General features: G+C 58.8%; 3 protein-coding genes across 5 annotated transcripts in view; all 3 read left to right on the forward strand.

Annotated features, from left to right (window-relative positions):
• The window catches only part of MYO1F (myosin IF), a 33017-nt gene extending 24879 nt beyond the window's left edge, over positions 1-8138 (forward strand). Inside the window, exons 20-28 of the mRNA XM_043586409.1 lie at positions 3449-3563; positions 3657-3826; positions 4526-4671; positions 5053-5199; positions 5313-5461; positions 5932-6015; positions 6564-6759; positions 6846-7015; positions 7689-8138. Coding sequence (XP_043442344.1) covers positions 3449-3563; positions 3657-3826; positions 4526-4671; positions 5053-5199; positions 5313-5461; positions 5932-6015; positions 6564-6759; positions 6846-7015; positions 7689-7765 — 1254 coding nt within the window. The 3' untranslated portion in view covers positions 7766-8138. The remainder of the gene's footprint in view (positions 1-3448; positions 3564-3656; positions 3827-4525; positions 4672-5052; positions 5200-5312; positions 5462-5931; positions 6016-6563; positions 6760-6845; positions 7016-7688) is intronic.
• A 3150-nt stretch (positions 8139-11288) lies between these two features.
• ZNF414 (zinc finger protein 414) lies at positions 11289-15046 on the forward strand. The gene is made up of 8 exons (XM_043586427.1): positions 11289-11429; positions 12153-12465; positions 12793-12900; positions 13014-13119; positions 13670-14013; positions 14094-14144; positions 14597-14770; positions 14864-15046. The coding sequence occupies exons 1-8, from the start codon at positions 11427-11429 to the stop codon at positions 14935-14937; spliced, it is 1173 nt and encodes a 390-aa protein (XP_043442362.1). The 5' UTR covers positions 11289-11426; the 3' UTR covers positions 14938-15046.
• Positions 13024-26496, forward strand: PRAM1 (PML-RARA regulated adaptor molecule 1). 3 transcript variants are annotated; one of them, XM_043586426.1, is made up of 12 exons: positions 13024-13028; positions 18921-18966; positions 21116-21790; positions 21977-22610; positions 22704-22770; positions 22845-22921; positions 25358-25412; positions 25529-25637; positions 25753-25915; positions 25994-26027; positions 26122-26156; positions 26311-26496. In XM_043586426.1, the coding sequence occupies exons 2-11, from the start codon at positions 18964-18966 to the stop codon at positions 26153-26155; spliced, it is 1851 nt and encodes a 616-aa protein (XP_043442361.1). In that variant the 5' UTR covers positions 13024-13028; positions 18921-18963; the 3' UTR covers position 26156; positions 26311-26496. The 3 variants fall into 3 exon arrangements, 2 of the variants coding, with proteins under 2 accessions (XP_043442361.1, XP_043442360.1); XR_006298236.1 differs by having other exon boundaries at positions 21116-22610; positions 26122-26207; XM_043586425.1 differs by having other exon boundaries at positions 21116-22610.
• Positions 26497-26546: the final 50 nt, after the last annotated feature.

Consider the following 26546-nt stretch of genomic DNA (forward strand, 5'->3'; position numbering starts at 1 on the left):
GAGGCTGGAGCGTCCTTCGGATTCTGTGTCTCCCTCTCTCTCGGGCCCTCCCCTGTCTGCACTCTGTCTCTGTTTCTCTCTCAAAAATAAGCAAACATTTAAAAAAAAATTTTTTTAATAAATAAGGCAGTGCAAAGAATCCCCTAGGGCCTGCCTGGCCATCTGCTGCTATGTGAGGATTGGATGGCAAATCGGGAGTCGGCCTTCTGGATGTGTTGTACTGGGTCACTACACTCCCACGCAGATCTTATGTTCCCCTGCCTGGACCAAGCTGGATTATTGGCACGCGGCACTTGATCTCAGGGTCGTGTGTTCAAGCCCCACATTGGGCATAAAACTTATTTTAAAAAAAAGAAAGAAAACAAAAGAAAACAAAAGGAAAAGGAAAAGGAAAGGAAAGGAAAGGAAAGGAAAGAAAAGAAAAGAAAAGAAAAGAAAAGAAAAGAAAAGAAAAGAAAAGAAAAGAAAAGAAAAAAGAAAAGAAGAAAATAGTCTGTTTCGGGAGGTCGGGTTCTCTGTCCCCCAAACTTGTCCGTACCGATCTCTAGAGCTTTCCCTATGGATGTGCTCTGCTCCAAGAAATGAGAACAGTCTGGAATTGCATCCAGAGTAGATCTTTTTACTGACAGAAACTAGCATCACAAACCAAAATTGCCCATGACTGGAACTAATCGGGAACAATTCAAATTGTAGCAGTTGAGAAAGAAAGGGAGGGAGGGTCAGAAAAAGAGGATGGGAGAGACAGAGAAAGAGAATCCATCCTGCTGGTTACAGGCAGTTTGCAAAACCTGACTCCGAAAGAAACATGTAAAAATTGACGCTGGGAAAAAACAAACAAACAAACAAACAAACAAAAACAGAGTCAACAAGGCTAGCACTGGCTAAGGCTATCTAAGGTAAAATCATATTCTGACAAAAATTATTTCCACGGCCGGAAACAATGAAATTCACACAGGGAAAAGTTTGGTGGAAAAATGATGTAAGGAAAAACAAGACTGAAAATTTGCACAGGAAAAAAACTGGATACAGTTTTGTAACTGTTTATAACTATGCTGTATCACAATTGATCAAAGAATTAAGTCACCCTAACGGAGGTGGGGACTCTGCCAGCCAGCCCACATTGGGATGATTCTGATTTGAATTTGGCTCCTTGTACACATGAACTCAAGCTATCCTTGGCTGTTTCACACACCTGCTGGCCTTCCCTGCCCGTCACGCTGCGTGTGTTCCTTTCCTGTGGCTGCTGTAGTGAAGTGCCGCCGACTGGATGGCTTAACCCAAGAGAAATTAATTTTCTCACGTTTCTGGAAGCTGGAAATCCAAAATCAATGTGTCCGCGGGGCCACGGTCCCTCTCAAGTCTGCAGGGAAGAGCCTTCCTTGACTCTCCCTAACTTCCAGTGGGTGCCGGCCATCCTTGCCATTCTTTTTTTTATTTTTTTTAAATTTTTTTTTCAACGTTTATTTATTTTTGGGACAGAGAGAGACAGAGCATGAACAGGGGAGGGGCAGAGAGAGAGGGAGACACAGAATCGGAAACAGGCTCCAGGCTCCGAGCCATCAGCCCAGAGCCCGATGCGGGGCTCGAACTCACGGACCGCGAGATCGTGACCTGGCTGAAGTCGGACGCTCAACCGACTGCGCCACCCAGGCGCCCCAACCATTCTTGATCACTCCAATCTCTACCTCTGTCATCACACGACCTTCTCCTCTGTGTCTGGGTCCGAATTTCCCTCTTCTTCTAAAGACACCAAATCATACTGGATTGAGGGAGGGCCCACCCCCACCCCCCTGTAGCATGACTTCATTTTAACTTGATTACATCTGCAAAGACCCTCTTTCCAGGTTAAGGTCACATTCACAGGTTCTGGGTGGACATGAATTTCGGGGAAACACTATTCAACCCGGCACACCAGGATAAGCTCAGATTGGGGGCCTGTCTCACCCACCTTAAGCACACCCTGATCTGCCCTCTGCATATGAAGGAGATGAATTTCAAACTCTGTGGACAGGGAGATTCCTCTCCCAACAATGAACACAAATCCCCTTCCCTGAGCAGAAATAACGAGGTTGGAGGACACTAGTCTCATCTCCCCTAAACAGCTAAGGGAAGGAGGACTCCTGGCTGACTGGCCCACCCTGCTTCTGTAAGGCTGTTCTCCCTTTATTCCTACCTGTCATCCCCTCAGCGAACTCCAAAATGCACCGACTGCCCCCCAAGCAGCAGTTGGACACGCTTTGTACACAGACCCACTGACCCACAGGATAGCAGCCTGAGAAACAAAACGATACAGAAACGCCACTCGATTCCCTGCAGGATGTAAAGCTGCGGTCGTGGTGGGTTTTTTGTTTTTTGTTTTTTTCTTCCTGGTGAAGATTCCCCACCTTCCATGAACATTTATAAATACCCACAGCTTTAAAAGTCCTCCAAGGTATGATTTTTAAACTGCATTTGAGCCAAGTATCTGCAGAATTATTTTAGTCCCTGCAGGGACCCCTGGGGTTTCATCAACCGTCAACCATCTTGGTCAGCAAAGCAGGCAGCCAGGCTTTAAGCAGTGATGTGATGTCAGTGTATTTGACAAATCCCTCTGGGTGACGTGCTAATTATTTTTCTCAAGAATGCCTAATTTTATTTTCAATAGTTTCCATTTCAGTATTTCCCTGACTGACAATGCTGTCTCTTTTATTGCTAAATTTCTGTTTGAATGACAATGTTCCCGAGCCATCTGTCCTACTGCAATAGGTTGTCTTCTTCTCTGACCAGCACCCCCATTGTTCTTATTACTGTAGATTTATAGCTTCATATCCAGTGAGTTCCTCTCCTTGATAAGTTCGCTGCTATTATCCTAAGTGAATAGACGTCCTTCACGGCATTTCAACTCTGACTCGCACTATGATAGTTTATACCCTAAATCCCCTCTGGACAGAGACTCTTAAAAGTCAGAAGTCTGCTTTCTGCAAAAAGGCTTCTTTTCCAGGGCTGGCATGTATGGCTGTGCAGGTTGTACACTGAACAACCAGATGGTCTCTGGGTACAGCACAGTCCTGTACATCAGGTTTTCATATTTACAGTATCGTGTTGGTCTTCTAAGATGCACATTGGTTCACATTCCTACCATCTGTGAAACTGGGGTGCACCACACATGGGCGACATGCCATCCCCTTAATTAGCAGAGTCAGAAACTGTGACGTTATGCCGTGTCTGGTGAGCCTGCACAGCTGGTCAGAGGCAGAGTTGGGATTTGAAGCCCACAAGACCAGCCCACGGTTACAATTTTGCACGGGGGCTTGTGCCCCATATCGGGAGGGAACCCTGTGTCCAGTCATTTGGAGAAAGAAAAAAACGTTTTGACCATAGCATCTGTGCACGTGTGCAGGTGCCCATAAGCAAAAGCAAGTGGGTGGGGGTGGAATCGGGAAAGACCCACCGCCCCTCTTTTGCCCAGCTCTTCCTTCTGGAGGAGATGCGAGAGCGGAAGTTCGATGGCTTTGCCCGCACCATCCAGAAGGCCTGGCGACGCCATGTGGCAGTCCGGAAGTACGAAGAGATGCGGGAGGAAGGTGAGAGCCTGCAGGTGGGGGGCTCAGGGAGGGGACAGACCGACTCGGAGGAGCCAGGCCACAACCTCTGCCCCCCACCCTGTGTCTCCACAGCGTCCAACATCCTGCTGAACAAGAAGGAGCGGAGACGGAACAGCATCAACCGGAACTTCGTCGGGGACTACCTGGGGCTAGAGGAGCGGCCGGAGCTGCGTCAGTTCCTGGGCAAGAGGGAACGCGTGGACTTCGCTGACTCGGTCACCAAGTACGACCGCCGCTTCAAGGTGAGGCACTAGCAGGGGGACATGTCTGGGGCCCTGGCCTCAGGCTGGCATCCCCACCACAGGTACACCCTCACCCGGCCCAGATACACCCGTCCTGAGGTATATATCCACACCCTGCCTAGATATACCTGTCCCATCACAGGTACACCTTCATCCGGCCAGATACACCTGTCCGCAGGTATACACTCAAGTAGTGTATTAAACATGCCCTCATACGGCCCAGACACACCTGCCCATCACATATGGCTGCACCTGGCCAGACACAGCTGTCCACAATTGCACCCTTACCTCACCCAGAAGCCCTGACCATAGGACCACCCTCACTTATCCCGGACACAACTATCCATTAAGTATACCCTCAGACAGTCTAGATGGATCGGTCAGCTAGCCATATCTTCATCTGGCCCAGATACACCTGTAGCACGGGTGCACTCTCACCTGGCCTGGGCACCCACGTCCAGCAGGTACACCCTCACCAATCCTGTACCTGCTCAATGGCCCAGAAACCTCTCTCTAGCCAATATACCCTTACTTAGCCTCCTATTTCTTACGTAACGTAACCACTCCTATATCTTCACGTGGAGGGAAGCCCTCAGCTGGCCTGTCCTTCACCACCCCCCTCCCCGAGGCTGATCCCCTAGAGCCAGGCGGCCCATGTCCAGGGCTCCAGCCACCAGCTCTGGTCCTGCGTCCTCACAGCCCATCAAGAGGGACTTGATCCTGACGCCCAAGTGTGTGTATATGATCGGGCGGGAGAAGGTGAAGAAAGGACCAGAGAAGGGCCAGGTGCGTGAGATCCTGAAGAAGAAGGTGGAGATCCAGGCCCTTCGGGGAGTTTCCCTCAGGTGAGGCCAGGCCCTCGCCTGCCCCACTCACCCTCATCTGCCCCTTGTCATCTTCAGGTGCCTTCACACTGGTTCCCCCATCTGTCACTCCCACCGTGCTACCTACCCCTATACCTGTGACCCTCTAGGCCCTACCTGTCACCTGCCCCTGCCCCCACACTCACGATCCCTGTTTGCCAACAGCACCTGTCCCCTCACCTGCCGCTTCTCTCTGACCATCTACCCCAGCTCCTTGCCATTCCCCGCCCCCCGCCTTTTCCCCGGCCTGCGTCACCCCTCACTTGCCTTCACCCGACCCTCCCCGTCGCATCTCACAGGTCAGTCCTGCCACCATCACTACCCCTCTCACCGGCCTTTCCTCCCACCCCGCCCCGCCCCCAGCACGCGGCAGGACGACTTCTTCATCCTCCAAGAAGACGCGGCCGACAGCTTCCTGGAGAGCGTCTTCAAGACCGAATTCATCAGCCTCCTGAGCAAGCGCTTCGAGGAGGCGGCGCGGAGGGCCCTGCCCCTCACCTTCAGCGACACGTACGCCCCCCCCCCCTCCCCGCCCGCGTCCCCGGGCTGGGCTGAGCACGGCGCCCCCTCTCCCACCGCGCTTGGGGAGTGGGCCTCCCCGCAGCTGCCTCCTCTCCCCACAGACTACAGTTCCGAGTGAAGAAGGAGGGGTGGGGCGGAGGTGGCACCCGCAGTGTCACTTTCTCCCGTGGCTCCGGCGACGTGGCTGTGCTCAAGGCTAGCGGCCGGGCCCTCACGGTCGGCGTGGGTGACGGGCTGCCCAAAAGCTCCAGTGAGTCTGCGCAGAACTGGAGGGCGGAGCCAAAGAGGCGGGACCTGTGGGGGCGGGGCCAGCGAGGGGGACAAATCAAGGCCGTGGGGCCGGGTCGAGAGCAGGTGAGGGCCGTGGAGGGGTGAGTCTGGAGATATTTAATAGGGAGATCGCAGCCACGGAGAGGGCTGGGTCAGCGAGGTAACCAATGAGTGGGAGAGAAATGTGGAGGAGGCGGGGCCACGGAAGCCATTCCCCCCCCCACTATGGGCGGGACCAGAGAGCCAGGCCAATGAGAGGTGAGTCCTGGGGGGAGGAGCCAATTACTGGGCAGAGCCAGGCTTCCAGGGTCGGTGCTGATGGGACAGCCAGTGAGTCTGAGGGGGCGGGGCCCGGGGCGGAGCCACAGGGTAGACTGGACTTGTGGGCGGGGCCAAGAGCCTGCTGCGGTCCGGCCACCGTTTAAATTCCCATGTCCTTTCCCCTTTCAGAGCCTACACGGAAGGGAATGGCCCAGGGAAGACCTCGAAGGGCAGCCCAGGCCCCCACCCGGGCAGCCCCTGGGCCTCCCAGAGGTGAGAAGACGTGTCTTCCCTTGTCTTTTGTGTGCTCCATGACTTAAGCCAGACCTGCTGTCAGCAGAGTGGGCCACTCTGTTCTCTGCCCAGAGCTCTCCATAGCTCCCCATCTTCCACAAAATACAGACTAAGCTTAGTTTGATATTCAAAACCCTTCAGAATCCAACCCTAGCTCACCACCGACCTCTTCTCTCCTCCCATCTTCGACTCCTGTCATGCAAGCTACATCTTATTTGGCCAATTTAACCAATTTGTTCTTATCTCCAAGCCTTTGCTAGGGCTCTTTGCTCCTCTGGTCTCCCAAATTCTCTCTCAGCTTGACCTCCTATTCATCCTCCAAGACCCACCCACAAAAGCCCTCCTACAGAACAGGATAGAGGAAATCTTAACCCCTGAAGGGCCTCCCTCTGGGCCAGCACTTACCATGCTGAGTCGAGCATGTGGCTGGCTGCCTTCTCCCTCAGATGAGGAACTTGGAGCCAAATCCTCCCCAAATCCTCCTACCATCACCCTGATAAATGCCCCCACTCTTGCTCCTGCCGCAGGCCTGGACCGCAATGGGGTGCCCCCCTTGGCCAGAAGAGGGGACCTGCCCCTAGAGATCCCATCTGGAGGGGGCTTCCAGCAGCCTCCCCGGGGCCCTCCGTCGTCAGCCCTGAGGGCCAGCAGACGCCCCCGGGCACGGCCCCCCTCGGAGCACAACACAGAATTCCTTAACGTGCCTGACCAGGGTGTGGCAGGGTAGGTGAGGAAAGAGGGCAGCCCCAGGATGTGCACAGGGGGCAGGGGAGTGTCTGGACTCTGATGGGCGCTGCCTGTGCCCACAGCATGCAGAGGAAGCGCAGTGTGGGACAGCGACCTGTGCCGGGCGTGGGCCGACCCAAGCCCCAGCCTCGGACGCATGGCCCACGGTGCCGGGCCCTGTACCAGTACGTGGGCCAAGACGTGGACGAGCTGAGCTTCAACGTGAACGAGGTCATCGAGATCCTCATGGAAGGTGTGTGTGTGAAACCCCCCATTCCTGCTCTCCTGCAACCCTCCCCCCCCCCCCCCCCATTCTCCCAAGGAGAACAGAAGCAACCAGACCCATCTGGAGATACTCTCTTCCGGGCCAGTGGCTGCATACACCCGAAGGCCTTGGGTCTGGAGGTTCCCTCCTAAGCCACTCTGGGGACCTGGCCTCACAGCAGCACACCCAATCCCTGGGCCTCATTTTCTCTCCTGTCAAGCACAGGGCTAATAGCAGAACCTACCTCAAGAGACCCCTCGTGAGTAAAAAATGGGCCATGCCCAGATGACCCAGGCCACCTCCTACCTTAGTCCCCTGGGCTGCCCCCAGAGGGGCTTGGGACTCAACAGCACCCCCTGCGGGTACATGGGGAGCCCCAATGGGGTTATTAACTGGTCCATCATGGGGAGTGTGGGGAGGCGCCTGTAGGAAGAGACGATGAGGGAAGAGCACAAGAGAATGGTCTAGAATGTGACAGAGTGTGAGGCAGTGGCAGGAAAACCATGTGTCCATCCCTCCCTCCCTTCCATCTGTGGACAGTTCTCTTCAGCGTCTGCCTTCTGCCACGCCAGTGGAAATGAATAAGACAGGCGCAGAGCCAGCATGAAAGCCGTCCCCCGGGCAAGCGGGGTGCCGCCTCACACTCCCTTCGCACCCACAGATTCCTCCGGCTGGTGGAAAGGCCGGCTGCATGGCCAGGAGGGCCTCTTCCCAGGAAACTACGTGGAGAAGATCTGAGAGATGCCCCGGATTCTGCCTCCTGCCCGACTGCCTGCCAGGCCCTGCCGGCAGGGGCCTCGTTTTCCTTGGCCGCATTGGCCAGAAGGTCCAGTCCTGTGGCGTCCAGCCCGGCCCAGGCTCTGGGTCACCATTGGGGCTGGGGCTCACCCCTGCAGCCACCGCAGGGCCCTGGCCTCCCCCAGGTCACACGCATTGCCTCCTGGGTCAAACAGGGCTAACATCAGAATCTACCTCCCAGCTGCCTTGTGCATATACGTGAGTTGTGTCCCGTGGGCCAAGTGCCAAGCACAGTTGGGGGCACACCTTGACAGGTGAGATCCGCCCCCCTCTTTCTCTCACCACTGAGGCAATAAACATTGGCCAGGTGAAAGCGTGGATCAATTTACTGAGCGTTAACAAGAACTACCATCTCACAACCCCATGAGGGAGGTGCCCCAAATATACTCCAATTGCAGGTGAAAAAAAATGGAGGCTGGGAGAAGTTTCATCATGTGCCCAAGATTCCACGGAGCCAAGCCTTGAACTCATGTATGCCCCCACCTGGCCTCTCCCAAAGCTGGAGTTTGCTCACTCACTGGCTCACCCACTGTTGGCCATGTGCATCCCTGCTTTCCTGCAGAAAATGGTCTGGTGGGTCCTGTCAGCTTTGAATCTGCAGCCCCCAGACCCATCTGGGACCTGCCTGGACCCTGAGGAGGGAGGCAGGTCCCACACAACCCCTCACAATGCACCCTGGGCCACCCCCGGCCCCTGCCCCCCACCCCATGTCTGTGCCTTCTTAGCTCTCACTCACTTGGGGTCAGGACTGGTTCTGATATTCCATGGCCCTGGCTTTCTGCACTTACTGTTATGAATTTAGGGGATCAGCCTGGCTACTGGTCTCCCCAGATGTTTCCAAATCAGTGATGGAGTCTGAGCCTTTCAGAACTTTCTGCAGATACAGCTGGAAACTGCTGGGGGTCCTGCCATGGTCTGAGCGTAAGGATCCTGACTTTCCAGATGGACACCCACTCTGTGCTCAGCCCTCAAAGAGCAGCCAGTCCAGGAGAGACAGAGCCAGACTCCTGGTGTCAGGACTGGGCCAGAGAAGGGCCAGGGGCAGGGAGAGGGAATGCAGAGAAGGGGCGGGCATTGCTGGAGGAGCCAAGAGATGGAAGAAAAGGGTTGGCGTGAGCAGATCTTGATGGCAAGCACCACATACACCGATCTCCACTGTGACAGAAGTCCGGACAGAGGACACCTACCCATGGGAGATGAGGTATCAGTGAAAGACTGTCCAGCAGAACCTTCTGCAGGTCTGAACCCTCTCTCTTCTGTACCTATCGTGGGAAGCTGAGCGGGCTGGAAACAAACAAACAAAAAAATCACAAGGTTGCAACTGGTCCTCACCAACTCTTTTATTAGCCAACAATTATACAAAAGCATTTAACCTGTTGCTTGAATGTCCCTGGTTTCCTCTATCTCTGGCGTTTGCCCCTCCACTGCCCAACCACCACTGTGTAGCTCTCTATGACACTTAAATGCTAGGACAGGCTGGGGAGGAACTACATAAGCCACCAACCTCATCAGCTGGGCATTTCCTGGAGAGGACTCGGGGCTTCCGCCTCCCTTCTCTGTCCCTGAACTCACCATGCAGGTTGCCTGCCCCTTGATATTTTGGGGTACAGCCCTGGGGCCCCATTGCCATGGCAGTCAGCCCATTTGCAGGAAGTAGCACATTCTGGGCCTCACGTCTAGGTTACAGCATCTTCAGACTGCAAACCTCAGAATCACCTTGGCCCTGCCCACTCCACAGCCCCACATCCTGTTGACTTCTAGAATTTCTTAAGCCTGGCCCCTCCTCTCCCTTCCTTGGGTGGCCTGTCCTTCTGAGGCCTCACCCCACCCTTCCCCAGATTGCACCAACCCCCCCTCCACACACAAAGACACCTCCACCCAGCACCAAATGATCTGTTTGGGTTTTGTGTTAAGTTTATTTATTTTGAGAGAGGGAGAGAGAGAGACAGAGAGAGCAACCAGGGGAAGGGCAGAGAGAGAGAGAGGGAGAGAGAGAGAATCCCAAGCAGGCTCCATACCCAGTGTAGAGCCCGACACGGGTCTTGATCTCGCGAACCATGAGATCATGACCTGAGCCAAAATCAAAAGTTGGATGCTTAACCAACTGAGCCACCCAGGTGCCCCAAATTATCTGTTGTTTTTTTTAATGAGTTTTTAACTGTATTAATGACAAATAAAAAAAAACATTTTTTTTTTTAAATTCAAACAGCACGTGTGAAAAGTCTGTCTCACCCTCACTTGAAAATCTGTTCCCCTCCCCAGTTTTTTAATGTCTCCTTCCAATAGTATCTCTGCATATAAAGGCACATAGGTACATCTTATGTACACAGATGAAAATACACTGCACATAAAGTCTATACTTGCCCAGAACTCAAGAGACACCTCTTGAATATTACACAATGTATTATAGAGATCTGAGATCAAAGATCCACTTTACCATCCCCCCAATTGCCCACCCTCCAAACACCCAGGAATCAAATGGTGGACCTCCCCCTGCTAAAAATTCATCAATGGTGAGAACAGAAACCACACTCCTCGCTCTCTCTCCATGGTTCACAAGGCGCTGTGTGACCGACCTTCCCTGCACCAAGTTCACTTTCTGACCTCCATACCCTGCCTCCACTCTGTTTCAGCAGTAAGCCGATCTCCTCACTAATCCTTGAAAAAGACAAGCTTGCCTTTCTCCACCTCAGGACATTTGCACCCACTACCCACTTCCCAGAGTCCCCTGACCTTCCATTTGTTCACTCCTTCCTGACCATCAGATAACAGCTCAAAAGTCAACTCCCAGAGAGGTTTCTCTTCCATGTGTGTGTGTGTGTGTGTTTTTTCTTTGTAGCACTTAATATAATCTAAGATGGTTTTTTTTTGTATTTGTTGATTCATTGTCTGTCTCCCTATTTTAAAATGTGAGCAGGCCCCTGAGGCACAGTCCCTTGCCCTGAGGGCAAGGATGTTTGTTCTCGGGTACCCAATGCCTAGCACACGGCTGGCGCTCAAGGAATGTAGGATGGATAGGTGACTCATTCCACCCAGGGCTCTCCATCCTTAAACTACACCTGTCCTGAGGTCAGGTTGCTTGCCCTTGGCTTGTTTCTCGCCCTTGGCTATCACAAGGGGCCCATTTCAACTTCAGAAGTAAGTTCATTGACAATTTTGACGATCATTGGCAATTTCCCTCTAAAGAGGCAGCCCAATCATCACGACCTCTTCAAACAGAAGAACGGCTGTGTGCCCCCCTTCGAGAGCGGGTGACGGGAAGGGAGGGGATAAAGATACCCATTTTGCAAAGGAGAACAGAGGTTCCGAAGGATTTTAAGCCAGGATCCCTGGGCACAGACTTTTAAAGGGGAACTCTTTGATAGGCCCGGGCTTGCAAACCCGTAGCGAGCGCCGCCTATACGGCTCTCCAGGAGGACCCAGATCCCAGGCTCCGCCCCCTCGGGGGGCGTCTTGCGCAGGGCCTGCCCCGCTCTCGCGAGAGCTGGCAGGCGGAAAATGGCGCCGACGTGAGCGCGAGCCCGCGGCCGTCCAGGGAGTCGCCACAGCCTCAGCCGGAGCCGCCGGAGTCGCAGAAACAAGAGGCTGAGCCGGGTCGAGGATGGTGAGCGCGGCGCCGGGGGTTCGGGCGCGACGAACCAGCGGGTACCGGCGGGGCGCGGCCCTGTCGCAAGCGCACCGTCCGGTCGACCCCGCCCCCACATCCGGGCACTCTCCCGCCGCTGGCTGTCACTTGGGGAAGCACCCCACCCCTGCTTCCTGGCCTGGCTTCGACTGGGCCACGCCTACAGCGCTTGGGCTCCGCCCCTGGTCCTTTTACATCCGGGTCTTAGCACCCCCAGGTTCGACTGCACAGCTGGAGCCGGGAGGGTGTATATTTCCGTCCTCACACGATCCACTGGACCACTCCTGGCCCCTCCAGCATGTTCCTAGCGGCGCCCTATTCAGAGCCCCGTCTGTATAATCTTCGTCCCGCCCGCTCCCTGTAGGCCACGCCTCTGCCGTGTAAGGGACATCCCACCGGCCCTAGTTTGGGTCGAGGGACTTCTTTCACATGAGTAGTTGTTGACATACCCCTTTCTGCGATTGGGTCACCTTCCAGTTCCCTCTCAGAGGGTGGAACACAGGAGGCTCAGTCCACTCTTTCCCTCCTGCCCTCCCTTGATGATGATTCCCTAGGACGGGGGCTGACCATCCAGGTGATGTCTCCAGGGCATTCGCTACTTCACAAATGTCCAGCGGTCTTGGCAGGGCGGGAGGGGTGACCCTGGCTGATCCAGGCCGACGTGGGCCCAGAGGGGTTCCCCCTGCTTTTTCCTTCCACTAGGAGGAGGAACCCTCGGGGCCCAGCCCGGACATGCCGGCCACTGCAGAGTCCAGCTTCAGTGAGACTGACAAGGAGGTGTTGTCCCCAGTCGCGGCTGCCGCAGCCCCCCCCTCTTCCATGGGGGAGGACCCAGGCCCTGACCGGGCAGCCACACCCCCAGTGTGGGACCGCGGAGGGCCTGGAGGGTCCCAGCAGGGTGCTCCTTCAGCCCCAGACAGTGGCCAGCCTGGCCCTGGATCTGGCCTTGGCCCAACCAGCACAGTCTCGGGGACCAGCGAGGACCTGAGGCCTCCCAGACGACGCCAACAACCAGGTGATCTGTGATGGAACCTTCTGCGGGGGGCGGGGAGGGTTACAGGCCTTGGAATAATGGAGAGGAGTACAGAGTATCTCCAGACTTGGGGCTCATCTAGAGGGAATCACCGTTGAGCACCAGGTGCGCGCCAGGCTGTGGCTACAGTGATGAGCCACGCCAGCTCAGCCCCTGCCCTCCGGTAGCTCAGTCTGGTGGGGGAAGCAGAGGGTAAAGGCCTTGATAGGAAACCAGTAGCGTCATTCCAGCCTCTCTGGGGCAGAACTCTGGACAGTGTGGATGGGGGAAGGGTGAGTGACACCCCCTCCACTTCTGTGCATCCTTCAGGGAAGCAGATACCCTGCTCCAGCCCTGGATGCTGCCTCAGTTTCCCCAGTGTTCGAGACCTGGCACAGCATCTGCGTACCCACTGCCCACCCACACAGTCCCTGGAAGGTAGGGCCAGAGCAGGTGGTGGGGAGGCAGCTGGGGTGGGAGGCAGGCAGAGCCTCCAGGCCAGCCTTGGCCACCGGTCTCCACTCCTGTGTCCTTCATCCGTGCCCCGCCAGGCAAGCTCTTCCGCTGTTCCGCCCTGAGCTGCACCGAGACCTTCCCCACCATGCAGGAACTGGTGGCACATGGCAAGCTGCACTACAAACCCAATCGCTACTTCAAGTGAGACCCTGACCATCTCGACTTCCACCTGTGCTCCACCTGTGACCAGGCCCCAGGCAGCTTCTCCCACCCCTGGTTTGATTGCCACCACCTGGGGTCCAGGCCTTTGTCCCTTTCTAGTCAAGGGGGTTGGTCCTGGCAGTGGGCGCAGCCTCCAGCAAGGCCTGCCCTTACCTGCCCTAAAGGGACTGGTTGCTGGAGCGAGTCCCAGAGACGCGGAGGCCCGAGCTCGGAAAGGGGCGGAGCATACGTGCTGTGTCTCCGCCCAGCCCCTCCTTCCCTGCCTGGAGGAAAACCGGCCGCTTAAGTCAAAATTGAGACCTCCTATCTCGTTTTCCCAGGGCAAGGGCTCGGAGGGGTCTGGAAGGGTCGCGGCCACACTGGGGGGCGCTTAGAGCAAGCTTCTCCCCCGCAAGTGGGGGATATGTGATTTGGGCTTTATGCTCTCTTCCTTACTTCCCGACCTCGCGCGGCGGCCCCCCAGGTAGTATCGGATAGGCCCTACCCTTGTCCCCCAGGAGACCCAGCCCAGCCTTGTGCCTGCCCCCAGGTGTGAGAACTGCCTCCTGCGCTTCCGCACGCACCGCTCGCTCTTCAAGCATCTGCATGTTTGCGCCGAGCATGCGCAGAGCCCAGCCCCGCCACCACCCCCTGCCCTCGACAAGGAGCCCCCGGCGCCCGAACGTCCCCAGGAGTCAGACGCTGCGTCCGCGCCGGGCCTGCCGTTCCCGCTGCTCGAGCCCTTCACGACCCCCGCCCCCGCCCCCACCGGGCCCTTCCTGCCCTACTTGAACCCCGCGCCCTTTGGCCTAACCCCCCCGCGCCTGCGCCCCTTCCTGGCTGCGGCGCCCGGGCCGCCCGCCTCCAGCGCCGCAGTCTGGAAAAAGAGCCAAGGTGAGTGTGGGAACAGGGCCGCCTGAAGGGTGAACTGAGCTCGCGCAGACTTCTGACCTTGACCCGCCCATTTACCTCAGGTGCCGGCGGCAGCCCGCGAAGACCCCAGGGCGGCTCCGACGCACCCTCAGGTGCGTGCAGGTGACCACCAGGGACGGGTGGAGGGGAATTTCTGTCCTGCGCCCTGCCAGGCCCAGGGGATGCTGGGAGGCAGCGTTGCCCACCCCTTCCCAGGTGGCCACAACTGCTACCCACGAAATACAAGATTTTGCCTTAAAAATTATTGGCCCCCGCGCCTTCGTCTGCGCCGGCGTTTCCGTGTAAAACCCGCGCCCGGTTCACGAGTCCTTCCCCCTGCGGTGGCTCCAAGGGGTAGGAGCGGGGCATTCGGATACAAGTTTAGTGTCCCCAGTTACGGAGGGGTGGGACGCGATCCGGGGAAGTGGATCGGCCAGACCAAACCCGCCCGTGCACGGGAGCCGATGGGGAGGCGGGGAAAGATCTGACCCGCACTCGTCCTCGTCCGCCATCCTTGGGGGTGGAAGGGTCTTCCGGGACTGACGGGGGCCCCGCCTGCCCGCAGGGCACGCGGCCCCGAGCCGCATCGTGTGGGAGCACACGCGCGGCCGCTACTCGTGCATGCAGTGCGCCTTCTCCACGGCCTCGCGGCCCGCCATGACACTGCACCTGGAGGACCACCGCCCCATCGCCCCCGCGGCCCCGGCGCCCGGGCAGCCGCGCCCCGACGCGCCGCCGGGTAAGGCCGAGGAGCGCGCGGGTGGGGAGGGCGGGGGCCCCGAGGCGAGGGGCGGGGCCGAGGCTCAGGCGCCCCCTCCTCTGCCCCACCCAGACCCGGCCCCGCTTGCACCCAAGGTGTCTCCGCTGCTGGCAGAGGGGGAGTGTCCGGTTTTCTCGCCGTTCTGAATCCGGCGGGGGGAGGGGGGCTCAACTGTGGGTGTGGGTAGTTTTGTCGTTTTCGCGGGGCCTAAGATGGAGAGGGTGGGGGGACAATAAAGGAGACGCGATGAGCCAGCCTGTGCTGTGTCTGGGTCCCTTGCCCCTCCCAATGCACAGTCTGGCAGCCCTGGGATGCTCATACCTTGGGAGGGGACAAGCTTCCCCTCAACCTCACCTTAACACCGGGACCCGGGTCAGTGCTACCCTGTCCGGCAGCAGTTAGGACTGCCAGTGTCCTGTCTTGTCCCACCATTTCCAGAAACCAGATGGGATGGAAATCCCACGTTTATTTAAAAGTCCCAGGAATCAGTGGGGTAGGACAGGCTGGGAGGCAGGGCCTGGCCCAGCTGGAGCCACTCGCCAATCCTGAGGCTGGTGTGGACTCACAGGTGACAGGGCCGGGCCCCCAGGGCTGGGCACTCAGGCAGGCTAGGCTCAGGTTTTGTTTTGGTCACTGTCCTGGGGACCCTCCTCTTTGGCTCCCTGCTTTCACCTCTCCCCCTAGGCTAGGCCAGCTCTGAAGAGGAAGGTGGGTCAGAGCCAGCCCCAGGGGGCCTGGCTCCTCCCTCTTCACCACTTCCCTTTCAGTCTTCCAACCACAAGGACTTTCCCTTCCTTCCTGGGAAGTCAGTCCCGGGTCCGCGTTCAAACTCTGGGGCCACACTGCTGTCCCAGCCCTGTAGTCACCAAAACCCAGCGGGCCGAGCCTCCTGAATGTGAAAGCCTTCTGCGTTGTTGACAGCCACCCTTCAGAGGCTAGTTTTCCTTCCTGCGTCTTGCCTCCCTCCCGGCTCCACGGTCCTCTAGCCCAGGCCTCAACCCTTTCCCTTCCTCAGGCACCTGAAGCAACAACCCTCCTGCCCTCCCCAACCCCCCAACAATCTGATCACCTCTGGAAACGGGGGTTTCTTCTGATGCCCACCCGGTACCCTTCCATGGCTCCCCGCGGCTCTCTGGATGGAGACCGTGTTCTCCTAACAGCCCACGAGGCCCATCTTGAACCTCCCCATGCCCTCCCTCACCACCCTCCTCTTCCCCCTTATCCTCTCCTTCCGGGGAGCATAGCCCTTCGGTGAACAAGACCGCCCCAGCCTCCTTGCAGGTGAACAGCCCCAAACTCCAGAGAGGCCCTTCATCCTCTCCTGAAGGCAGGTGTGGGGGGTGGTCTGAGTGCCCTTAGGATCGGCCCGCCTGCCCACCTACCTGCCTGCCTTTGTGGCCACCCGAGATCTCACGGTGGGCTTCAGGGCTGTGATGCCCTTAATGGGGTTGTAGCTGAGACTCAGCTGGCTTAGGCCAGGTGTCTGTCCACCAGCACCTCCAGGCCCAGGCTGAGGCAGGTATCGCCGAGCGCCAGCTGTGGGGCCAGGTGGGCCATCGGGGGACCCTGGGGCTCTAGGCCCCCTCAGAGCTCTCCTCTTCTCTGCCATGAGCCTCGGAACCAGGACTCTGATCCTGGAGAAGATTCAACCTCCCCACCTCTTAGTTTGTTAGTCCTTAAGATGGGTGTCACGATGCTTGCTCACTCCCTGGAATCCTTGTGAAGATTCAGAGGGACCAGGTGAGGGGGGACACTTGGGAAATGTTTCTGAGTGATTCACGTCCCTCTGCCCACCAAGCCCATGCGGCCAAACTGATTCCACAGATGGTCCCCCCTCCCCCAACCACAAAATGCCTGACAGCTGAGTCCTCGTGGGGCCCCGGCTCTGCCCAGCAGAGGGCGCCCAGGAGTGTCCATCTGAAGGGACAGGGAAAGACAGCAAGTGCGTCCCTGCAGGCGTCCACTTGGCCTGGCTGCCCCCGCCGCGGGGACAGGTTGGTAAGAGACTGCGGGTCACGTGGAAACACTGAGCCTCTACAGGCGGCTTACATCAGCCGTGAGGCCGGCCAGGTACCTGCCCACCGCCTGGCAGTTGTCGACCATGCTCTGTCACCAGACCGAGAGGGGAAATGAAGGCTCCTGGGCACGCGTCCCGGAGTCCTGCCTCTGACACGGATCCGAGCACCCCCATCCCGGGCCCCTGGCTCCTCCGAGCGCCCCGTGGCCCCAGGATGGGCCGCCCACGTGCTCAGTCCTCTTCCACTGCCTGCACTGGGACCACGTGCACGGCTCAGCGTAGCCTCCACCGCCGTGTCCATCCCCTACTCTACCCCCACCTCCGACCAGGGCAGCCAGGTGCACAGCTGAACGTGCCCACTCCGCCCCTGTCCCTGCCCCCTCCCCGCCGCCGTGTGCTCGGAACCGGTACACTTCCCTAAACCAGGGTTCCAGACGCTGGTCCCAGCAGACACCTTCCCACCCCCACAACTCCCCAAGGCGGACTGAGGCCCGCGTGTTCACTTCGGGGGTTGGTCCCCGCAGCTCCATTTGTGGACCCGCCTGTCCAAGTTCATGGCTTCGCTGTGCAGACCAGCCTACGGCCACTGGAAAGGCTCCAAACACCAAGGGCAGTTGGGGGAATGCCCATAAGGGGGTCTGTGGGAAAATAGGGCTCTCCAGGGTGGAGCCCTCCCAACTGCAAAATCCAGAGTCCCCACGGAGTGGCTGGCCCTGGAGCCTGGGGAGTCACCAGATTGTCACCAGTGTCCAGTCCTTTGGCTTTGCCCTGGATTGGGCACCTACTGTGTGTTTCTGGCCAATAAGCGCTTTTTCTTTCATTTGTTTCCCTCTCTCACCAAACACTGGGAGTGTCGGTCACCCGGAGACCCAGGGAGGACCCACATCTCATCACCCCTGATCCCCCAGGACTCCTGAGGGGACCCACATTCTGGGAATGTGACCTAGGGTGCATGTCTGCCCGTGCAGTGGTGAGGATGGGCGGGCACAGAGGCTCCAGAATCCTCAGGCTGTGCATCTTAGGGGCGAACGGAGTCATTTCCGACCATGCGGCCGGTGGCCTCCACGGCAGGGCGGCCACTGAACGGCTCCAGCTGGGAATACAGCCCCCTCAAGACAAACCTCCCGCGTCCTCCCACACCCTCGCTACTCTGGGACATCACCTAGGGTGTCTAGGAATCTGAGGCTCCACCACAGACCTGGGGCAGAACCTGCACTTTAATGGGGTCTCAGGGTGACCCGTGGGCACATTAGAATCCCCCTCGGAGTGTTTAAGAAACCCCCAGGCGCAGGCCAATTAAGTCAGAATCTCCAGGAGCTTCCTTCCATCTTTCTGTAAAAGCCATTCCCGTGTATTGCCAAACAGAATCAGGGCTCTGCACTCTCCCAGGAGGGATCTTCTCCCCTGGTCTGCGCACCTGACCCTAACAAGCGCTGGCTTTGCCCCTCCCTTCACCCCCTCTTCACTGGTCTCCCCGCTGTCTCCATTTTCTTCCCACCCTCTTCTGGACACCTAGGGTGTCCTCCGACTCCCTCCCTCCCCAGCAGGCAAGGCCCTATATACTAGCCACCCCCCCCCCCCAAATCTGCCATCTGGGCTGGGCCCCCTGTCCACCACGGTGTCCATGGCCCATGTGACAGACAGCTGCCCCTACAATAGGGAAGTCCTGCTCAGAGCTGAGAATCCGTGGGGAAGTGTGGAAATGAGGCAGGCGGATGAGGCAACAAGAGCCAGCAGAAGGACCTCCCTCATCACGCTCCCCCAGCTCCTTGGTCTCCTGGCCCAGAGCTGACCATGCCCCTTACCCACAGAGAACTCGCCCTCCCGAGGAGTCCTCCCTGGAGACCAGAAGTCAGCCAGCCCCCAGAACTACAGAGAGTCAAGAAGCTAGTGACCGTGTTGGGCATGTGCTGACGGCCGATGCCCAAAGCCATGGAGACACAGCAGCAGGCGGGACGGGAACTCAAATGCCAGGCAGGATCTGGGGGCAGGCAGAGGCTGTCTCCGCCTCCTTTCCTTCCTCCTCTGTCCTCCCCACCCCGCCATCAGCCCCCACCCCCGTGGGGCCCGTGGAGCAAAAGCCACAGTCACTTCCTGAAGGCAGCGGCCCAGCTCAGGTCCCACTCGCCCTGTGGCCCATCACCCGCCTGTAGCCATGGTGAGTGAACCCCCAACCCTAGGAGAGCCCCCCCCCTCCCGCCGCCACTGGCCACAGGCAAGGGGTGCTGTGGTTGGAGACTGGAGGGCATATTCCAAGAGGTGAGTGGTAGAGGGGCTAGGAAAGCCACCCAGGTAAACAGCAATGACCACCGCAGAGGCCCAGAGGCGGGAAGCGGCCGGGACTCACTGCTGGGACAGCCGGGGCTCCAAGGGGCCTATGGCCCAGGCTGAGGTTTCGACTTTAACAGGAGGAACAGGTCAGCATGAAAAGCAGCCTGGTAACAGGAGACCAGCGTGAACACAGGGGCTTCCTATGGGTGACAAAGTGGGTCACGTACCCACTGCCCACCCTGCACCCCAGCAGTCACCCAAGTTATGACCCGCTGATCCTGATTTCTCTGGTCCTGTGGGTCACCCAGGGAATCCTTGGCCCCACCCTCCCGGAGGGGGGCTTTAATAGAGGTACTTCAGGCCCCGGGCGGGAGTCACTACCTTTCCTCGTTCTCGGGATAGGGAAAGTGAGGCACAGACAAGAGAGCAAAGTCCACAGGGTTCTGCCCTGCCCCCACTCCCACTCCCCAATCTCCTAGGCCCCGGGGTGAAGCCAGGATTGGGGGCCTGCAGCAGGGCCACGTCTGGTCAGAGCCGGCCTGGCCTGTCCGCCTGTGTCTGTGACAGAGGGTACAGGGCCGGTCAGACTAGGTGTGCCAAGGTGCACGTGCCTGTGCTGCCGCTTGGGCCTGCCTGCCGGTCAACTGCGAGTGCCCTGACCCTCAGCAAAGGGTGTGTGGGACCGTGACCCTCAGCCCACATCTGCCGCCGGGCCTCTGTGTCTCTATGTGTCTTTCTTCACGAGGCTTGTGACAGACTGGACGTGGCTGAGTATACGCCTTTGTGTATATTTATTTCTGCCGAGCCCCCACAGTGTGCCAGGCACTGGAAGGAGAGCAACGAATGAGCCGAGTCCCTGACCTGCCACGGGGTCTGGGGAGGGTAGAGCGAACAAAAAACAGAACAGTCAGGGCACATTTATGGAACAGTGGCAAATAAACTCTGTGATACTTTGCAGCAAGTACTAAAAGTAAAATGCAGGTCAGGGGGAGGGGAAGGGGGGAATCGATTTTTTTTTTTTAATATGGGTGGTCTAGGAGGAAGGCCTCTCTAATAAGGAAGTATCAGAGATGTGGTGCACGGGTGGCTTAGTCGGCTGAGCATCCAACCTCATCTGGTTCCTGAGTTTGAGCCGCGCGTCGGGCTCTCTGCTGTCGCACACAGCCTGCTTCAGATCCTCTGTCCCACTCTCTCTGCCTTTCTCTCTCAAAAATCAACATTTTTTAAAAAAAGAAGAGAAATTATCACGAGCAGAGACCTGGAGGTGGAAGAGGCGAGAAGCAGGCCATGGGGAGAAGTGTCACGGGCAAGGGGGCAGGACAAAGGCCCAAGACACTGGGGGACGGGAGGGGGGAGGGCGAGGGGGACGAGGAGGTGGCCAGGCGAGGAAGGATCCAGGTAGGGGAGGCCAATGGACGGTTCAGGACCTTCATGAGGTCTTTGACTTTTACCGTGGGGAAATAAAGGGACATTGCTGGATTCTGAGCAGAGGGGATTCCTCTGGTTGCTGTGGGGGCAGGGCCTGGCCAGAGATGAGACTGGGGGGTCTCTGGTTGCTGTGGGGGCAGGGCCTGGCCAGAGATGAGACTGGGGGGCCTCTGGTTGCTGTGGGGGCAGGGCCTGGCCAGAGATGAGACTGGGGGGCAGTGGGGGGGGGCAGGAGACCCAGGAGGAGGGCCTGGGTTCCTCCAGCCCGCATGACAGTGGTACAGGCAGTGACAAGTGGCTGCATTCTGGATGTATTCTGAAATCAAAACAGAAGTTTCTAGGAACGGGGTATCTCAAGGACACCTGCAAGGCACCACCAACTGAGGGGGGACTGGGGGAGCAGCAGGCTGTGGGGGAGCAGCAGGAGCCTGGGTCCTGATGGGGGTGAGCCTGGGGGTACATATGCAGTGCCTAAGGGGTCAGGGCTCCGGGGAGCCTGGAGACAAATGTGGGAGTCCTCAGCCAACACTGGAGAGAGCCAAGGACACAGTCAGGGGAAGAGAAGTTGGCAGAGAGTCCCTGCCTGACTCTGGCTCCATGTTCCTTAGGGGAGCCATCAGGACTTCCGGAGCCTTCAAGCAAAGTTCCAGGCCTCTCAGCTCGAGACCAGTGAACTCCCCAAAAAACCGCTGAAGCCTGAGTTCCACAAACCCCTAAAGAAGCTTCCAACAGCTGAGCTAAGCGAGCACCCCAAAAAGCCCCCGCAGCCCGAGTTCAATGCAGTGCCCAGGAAGCCTTCGCAGCCCAGTTTCGCTGATCTGCCCAGGAAGCCCTCCAAACCCGAGTTCAGTGAACCCTCCAAGAGGTTCCCGCAGCTCGGGGCCCCTCAAAAGGCCTTGCCCCCCCCAGAGCCCAAATCCAGCGCCTTCCCCAAAAAGCTACAGCTGCCTGAGCCCAACGAGGCCACCCCAGACCCCTCACAGCCCAACTTCAGTACCCTCCCCAAGAAGCCCCCGCAGCCTCAGGTCGGTGAGCTCCTTAAGAAGGGCCTGCCGCAGCCTGAGTCCAGTGAGGTCCCTCAGACACCCCCCTGGAAGGTGGAGACTGGTGAGCCCCACCCCCACCCCTCAAAGCCTGACTTCAGTACCCTCCCGAAGAAGCCCCCACAGCCTGAGTTCGGTGGGCACCCCAGAAAGCCCCCGCAGCCTCAGGTCGGTGAGCTCCCTAAGAAGTGCCTGCCGCAGCCTGAGTTCAGTGAGGTCCCTCAGACACCCCCCTGGAAGGTGGAGACTGGTGAGCCCCACCCCCACCCCTCAAAGCCTGACTTCAGTACCCTCCCGAAGAAGCCCCCACAGCCTGAGTTCGGTGGGCACCCAAGAAAGCCCCCGCAGCCTCAGGTCGGTGAGCTCCCTAAGAAGTGCCTGCCGCAGCCTGAGTTCAGTGAGGTCCCTCAGACACCCCCCTGGAAGGCTGAGTCCAGTGAGCCCCACCCCCACCCATCACAGCCTGACTTCAGTACATTTCCCAAGAAGATCCCAGCCCCTCAGCTGAGTGACCTCCCCAAGAAGCTCCTGCACCCTGATTTTGGAGACCTCACCAGGAGGTCCTCAGAGCCGGAAGTCAGTGTGGTTCCCAAGAGGCCACGGCAGTCCGAATTCAAAGCACCTTCCAAGAAGCCCCTGCAGCCCGAGCCGGGGGGCCTCCCCAGGGTGGCCTCAGAGCCTGAGTTTGGCCTACTCCCCAGCAAGTTCCTGCAGCCTGAGTGCCAGGGGCCCCCCCGCAAGTTCTCACAGCCCGAGCCCAGTGCTCTGCCCAAGAAGTGCCCGCATGCCGAGTTCTTTGGTGATCTTCCCAGAAAGCCCCCTCTCCCTGGCTCTGTTTCGGAGAGCTCGCTCCCCACTGCTGTCACGGGCCCCGGCCCCAGGCTCCCACTCAGTCTCACTCACAGTGGACGGTCGAGGCTGGGCCTCAAACAGGGCCACCCGCCCCGGCGGAGGCCTCTGCCCCCTGCCAGCAGCCTGGGACCCCCTCCAGCCAAGCCCCCGCTGCCCCCAGGCCCCAGGGACGTTCAGAGCTTCCGGAGAGCCGCAGCTGCAGCCACAGGTGGGTCCACAGGTGGGTCGCGGCGGCCCAGGCAGAAAGCTGGGGAGAGGCTCCCGCCAGGGCCGCCTCCCTCCCGCTCTCCTCCCCCCACAGCTCTGAGGAGGGCTCGTTCGGCTGCTGCCATCCACTTCCAGGAGCAACAGACGAAAGACATCCCGCAGTGAGTGTGGGGGGCAAGTGGCCCCGGCACAGGCCCGAGGCCGCAAGAGGCCCTCATCTCAGGTATCTCTGCAGGGACCAGGATGAGATCTACGAGCTGTATGACGACGTGGGGCCCACGGACCACTCCGGCCCCAGCGGCGAGGGCAGAGGTTTGTGGGTGGTGGGGCCGAGCCCTCAGCCAGACCCTCCGCCCAGGCACCTGGGGACCATCCATCGCCAGGGCATATTCTGCCGAGCTGCTGGCGTGAAGCCAAGTGACCACCCGTCTCCCCGGCAACACTGAGGGAGAAAGAGCAGGAAAGGCCCTCCGGAAAGGTCGGACCAGCCTCTGGTGGGCGGAGCAGCCAGTGGGTATGGTGTGGCCAGGAGTGCGGCCCGCCCGGGGCGGTGGCAGAGGGGCGAAAGAGCCGCGGAAGACTGCGAACAAGGACTTGGTGGTGTGTGAGCCACCAGGCGGGTGAGAGCGAGCCCACGACGCGGATGAGGCCCGCGTTTCGAGCCCAATGCCTGGGTGCAGAGCCAAGGCACCCTGAGCTGGGGACAAGGGGTCAGGTTCCACACAGACCTGTTGTGTCGGAGGTGCTTGCGGGACTCGGGCCTGAACTCGGGCACGGGCTGGAGACGGAGACCCCTGAGCCTGTGGTCCTCGATACTCTGTGCTCCGGGGTCCCAAAAGTCCCCTTTTCTCCCTTCTCCCAAGTCTCCGCTCCGAGAGAGCAGGAGGACGGTGGAGGCGACCCAACGTGTCCAGTCCACCGCAGGGTCAATGCCTTCACCAATTTCGAGTGGGGGGAAAAAAAAGCGGCTTCCGTGCAGGCACTCTACGTGCACGTCACTGACCCTGCACGACCTCCCACCCACCCCCAAGGCCACATCATGCCCGTTTTACAGATGTGGAAGCCTGACCCACGTAACCTGCCCCAGCTCATTGTCAGTACACAGGAGCCCAGGTCCTGTGGTCCCGGTTCCCCCGCCCCACCTTTGGAAGGGCTTCCTACAGGGCAGCTTTGTATTGGGGGTGCCTTTGGGATGCGCCCGCTTCCTCCCCACCAGCCCCCGCACCAGGTCTGCTGCCTGCACTCCTCCTTCCCGAGCCCCTCCTGCTTCTCCCGGGCTTTCCTCAGGGGCTGCTTGCAACACCCCTCTGTTAGCAGAGCTTCCTGGCAGGGCCCCTCCTGCTTCCGCTCCAGTGAGCCTCCCGTGGCTGGGGTTTGGGGGCCGCTCTTCGGGACAGGGACATGGGGAGAGAGGGGGTGACTCTGGTAACCGTCCAGCAGCCTTGCAGGCATGGCCCGCCCCCGTCCCCAGCCCCAAACCGGCCAGGCACATCCCCACCTCTGCTCACCATCCCTGCCAGTGGACAACTGTCTCTCCCCATTCCGGGTCAGTCGTTCTTTGCGATTCCAATCAAATACACTTCCCAAATCTTTCCCTTCTCAGACACCGTCGGGGGGGGGGGGGGGGGGGGGGGGGGGGAAGACGACGACTCACTGTTAGTACCGATTGTTCCAAAGGCTACTTGGCCTTTCCAAGTCTAGCCTCCCACTCTGCCTCATTCTGGAGCGGTGGCGGCCCTCCTCCAGAGGTTCCTCGCACAGCAGGGGGCTTCCCTGGAAGGTGCTGGGGCCAGACCTAGGTGGTCCCAGGACCTGAAGGGGCCATCCTCAGAGCCCGCCTTACTTGTGTGGCCTGATTTGGGGTCCCACTGCCAGGGAGCTTGGGCTACGGGTGTGCCAGGGGGGTAGGGGCCCCGGAGTGCCTCCGGGAGGAGTGGGAGCAGCGGGAGGGAGTGTCCTGGGTAAGACTATGGATGGCACCATCCGAGCACCAGGCCAAGGAGGCCGGAGTCTGAAGTGAAAAGGCGGGGGCTTCAGGTTCTGGATCCTTCACTCAACTGGTACTCACGAGGCTCTCGCTATAAGCCAAACCCTCAGTCAGCAGGCTCCTGCCTGGAAGGCTGGTAGTTTGCCCGGAAGTCAACCCTGACCTGGGAGACTCACAGTACAGTCTCAGCAGCAGCCAGGCCAGTCCAAGAACCCCACCCCACCAGCCCCTTCGCAGACGCCCACTTCATTTGCTCAAGGATATGCTTTCACCTTATGTTTGACCCAAATCCCATGACAATTCCCAGAAGCCAGCCTACCCTAGGAGACAGACATGAAATAGCCTCAAAAGCCCACAGACAAATCCTCCCTCTACCATTTACCAGCTGCATGACCCGGGAGCAGACCGCTTTACCCCTCTCTGAGCCCTGATTTCCCTCCTCAGCCAGCTGGGCATGACTGTATTGCCCGCTACGAGGAAGGTTGTCATGAGGGTTGGAAGGAGTTACTGTGGTGAATGATTTCAGCCTTGCCGATCATGCAGTAACAGTTACGAAAATGAAAGGCAATGCACTAGAACTCACAACCCAGGAAAAAGGCCTGGGGAGAAGATGGGCCGGTGGGCAGGGGGAGGGTTGGGAGGGGACTGACGTCCTGAGAACTGACACAGGGAAGGCTCCGTTCCCGATCAACCCACCAGGGTTGAAAGGGAGGCCTAGCCCAAGAGTCCCTGCCCTAACTCAGTGTTCTCCCCGCTCCCAGATGGGGTGCCATCTACCCAGCAACCCCCCAGGCCGCCACAAGACCCAGAGCTCAGGTACCACAGGGCAAAGGGTGTGTGTAGAACGGGGTGGGGCCGAGGTCTGGGAGGTCAGGAAGGGGACGGGGGTGGGGTGGGGGGCACATCTTGCTCAGGACCCTCCAATTCCTCAGGAAGGAGAAGGCCCCCCAGCCACAGCAGTTGCCACCTGCAGACCTTAAGTCTCTGAAGCAGATCCGGAAGGCAGAGAAAGCCGAGAGGGAGTTCCGGAAGAAGTTCAAGGTGTGAACACCACAACTCTGTGAACAGGAGCCCTGGGAGATCTGGCAACGGCCCTAGGTGACCAAAGCCCTGGGGTGACAGCACAAAACAAAAGCTCTAACTTCTCCCTCCCCAGTTTGAGGGGGAGATAGTGATTCAGACAAGGATGATGATCGATCCCAACGCCAAGACGCGTCGCGGGGGTGGCAAGTACCTGGGGATCCGGCGTGGGGAGATCCTAGAGGTGATCGAGTTCACCAACAAGGATGAGATGCTGTGCCGGGACACCAAGGGCAAATGTAAGTCAGGCCAGAAAGTCCTAGGGAAACGGGCCACCACCAGCGCCGGGAGCTCACCTATTCCACTTTTTTTTGCAGATGGCTACGTGCCCAGAACAGCTCTACTGCCCCTGTGAGTACTGACTGGCCCTGGCTGGGGGTGGGGGGTAGGGGGCTGGCCAACGGGCCGAGGTGACCCTTACTGACCAAGCCGTACTTTCCGCCAGGGAAACGGAGGTGTATGACGATGTTGGCTTCTAGGGTATGTAGATGCTCTAGGTGGGCTGGAAGGGATCACGGTGCCTGGAAGGAGGTAACCCCCTCCCACACACCCCGTTTCCCCACGGGGCTGCTATCTACTTGGGGGGGGGGGGGGGGCGGGTGGGCAATGGAAGTCACCCTCCCTTCCTTGGCAGACCCTCTGGAGAGCCATCCATTCCCCAGGGGACAGTAAGGCCCACAGGTGTGGGTACCCAGGACAACCTGCCCGCCCAGCCACCTGCTAAACCAGGAGCCTTGGATCCCAGCTTGGCAGTCACAGAACCATCCAGGCTGGTGCCTGACTGCATGCATGAACCACATAAAGCTCCTATTTAAAGCGATCTCTGCCTCTTGTCTTTTCTTTCTCCCCTGACTGGCACCCAATGGAGAC

The sequence above is a fragment of the Prionailurus bengalensis genome, chromosome A2 (assembly GCF_016509475.1).
Source record: "Prionailurus bengalensis isolate Pbe53 chromosome A2, Fcat_Pben_1.1_paternal_pri, whole genome shotgun sequence".
In the NCBI taxonomy this organism is placed as follows: Eukaryota; Metazoa; Chordata; class Mammalia; order Carnivora; family Felidae; genus Prionailurus; species Prionailurus bengalensis.

What these genes read in the sequence shown, in the direction of transcription:
- ZNF414 (XM_043586427.1), top strand. An exon ending in AGTCTGGAAAAAGAGCCAAG is followed by an intron (nt 14,014 to 14,093) that starts GTGAGTGTGGGA and finishes CATTTACCTCAG; the next exon opens with GTGCCGGCGGCAGCCCGCGA. An exon ending in CGGCTCCGACGCACCCTCAG is followed by an intron (nt 14,145 to 14,596) that starts GTGCGTGCAGGT and finishes GCCTGCCCGCAG; the next exon opens with GGCACGCGGCCCCGAGCCGC.
- PRAM1 (XM_043586425.1), top strand. An exon ending in CCACAAGACCCAGAGCTCAG is followed by an intron (nt 25,413 to 25,528) that starts GTACCACAGGGC and finishes CCAATTCCTCAG; the next exon opens with GAAGGAGAAGGCCCCCCAGC. An exon ending in AGTTCCGGAAGAAGTTCAAG is followed by an intron (nt 25,638 to 25,752) that starts GTGTGAACACCA and finishes CTCCCTCCCCAG; the next exon opens with TTTGAGGGGGAGATAGTGAT.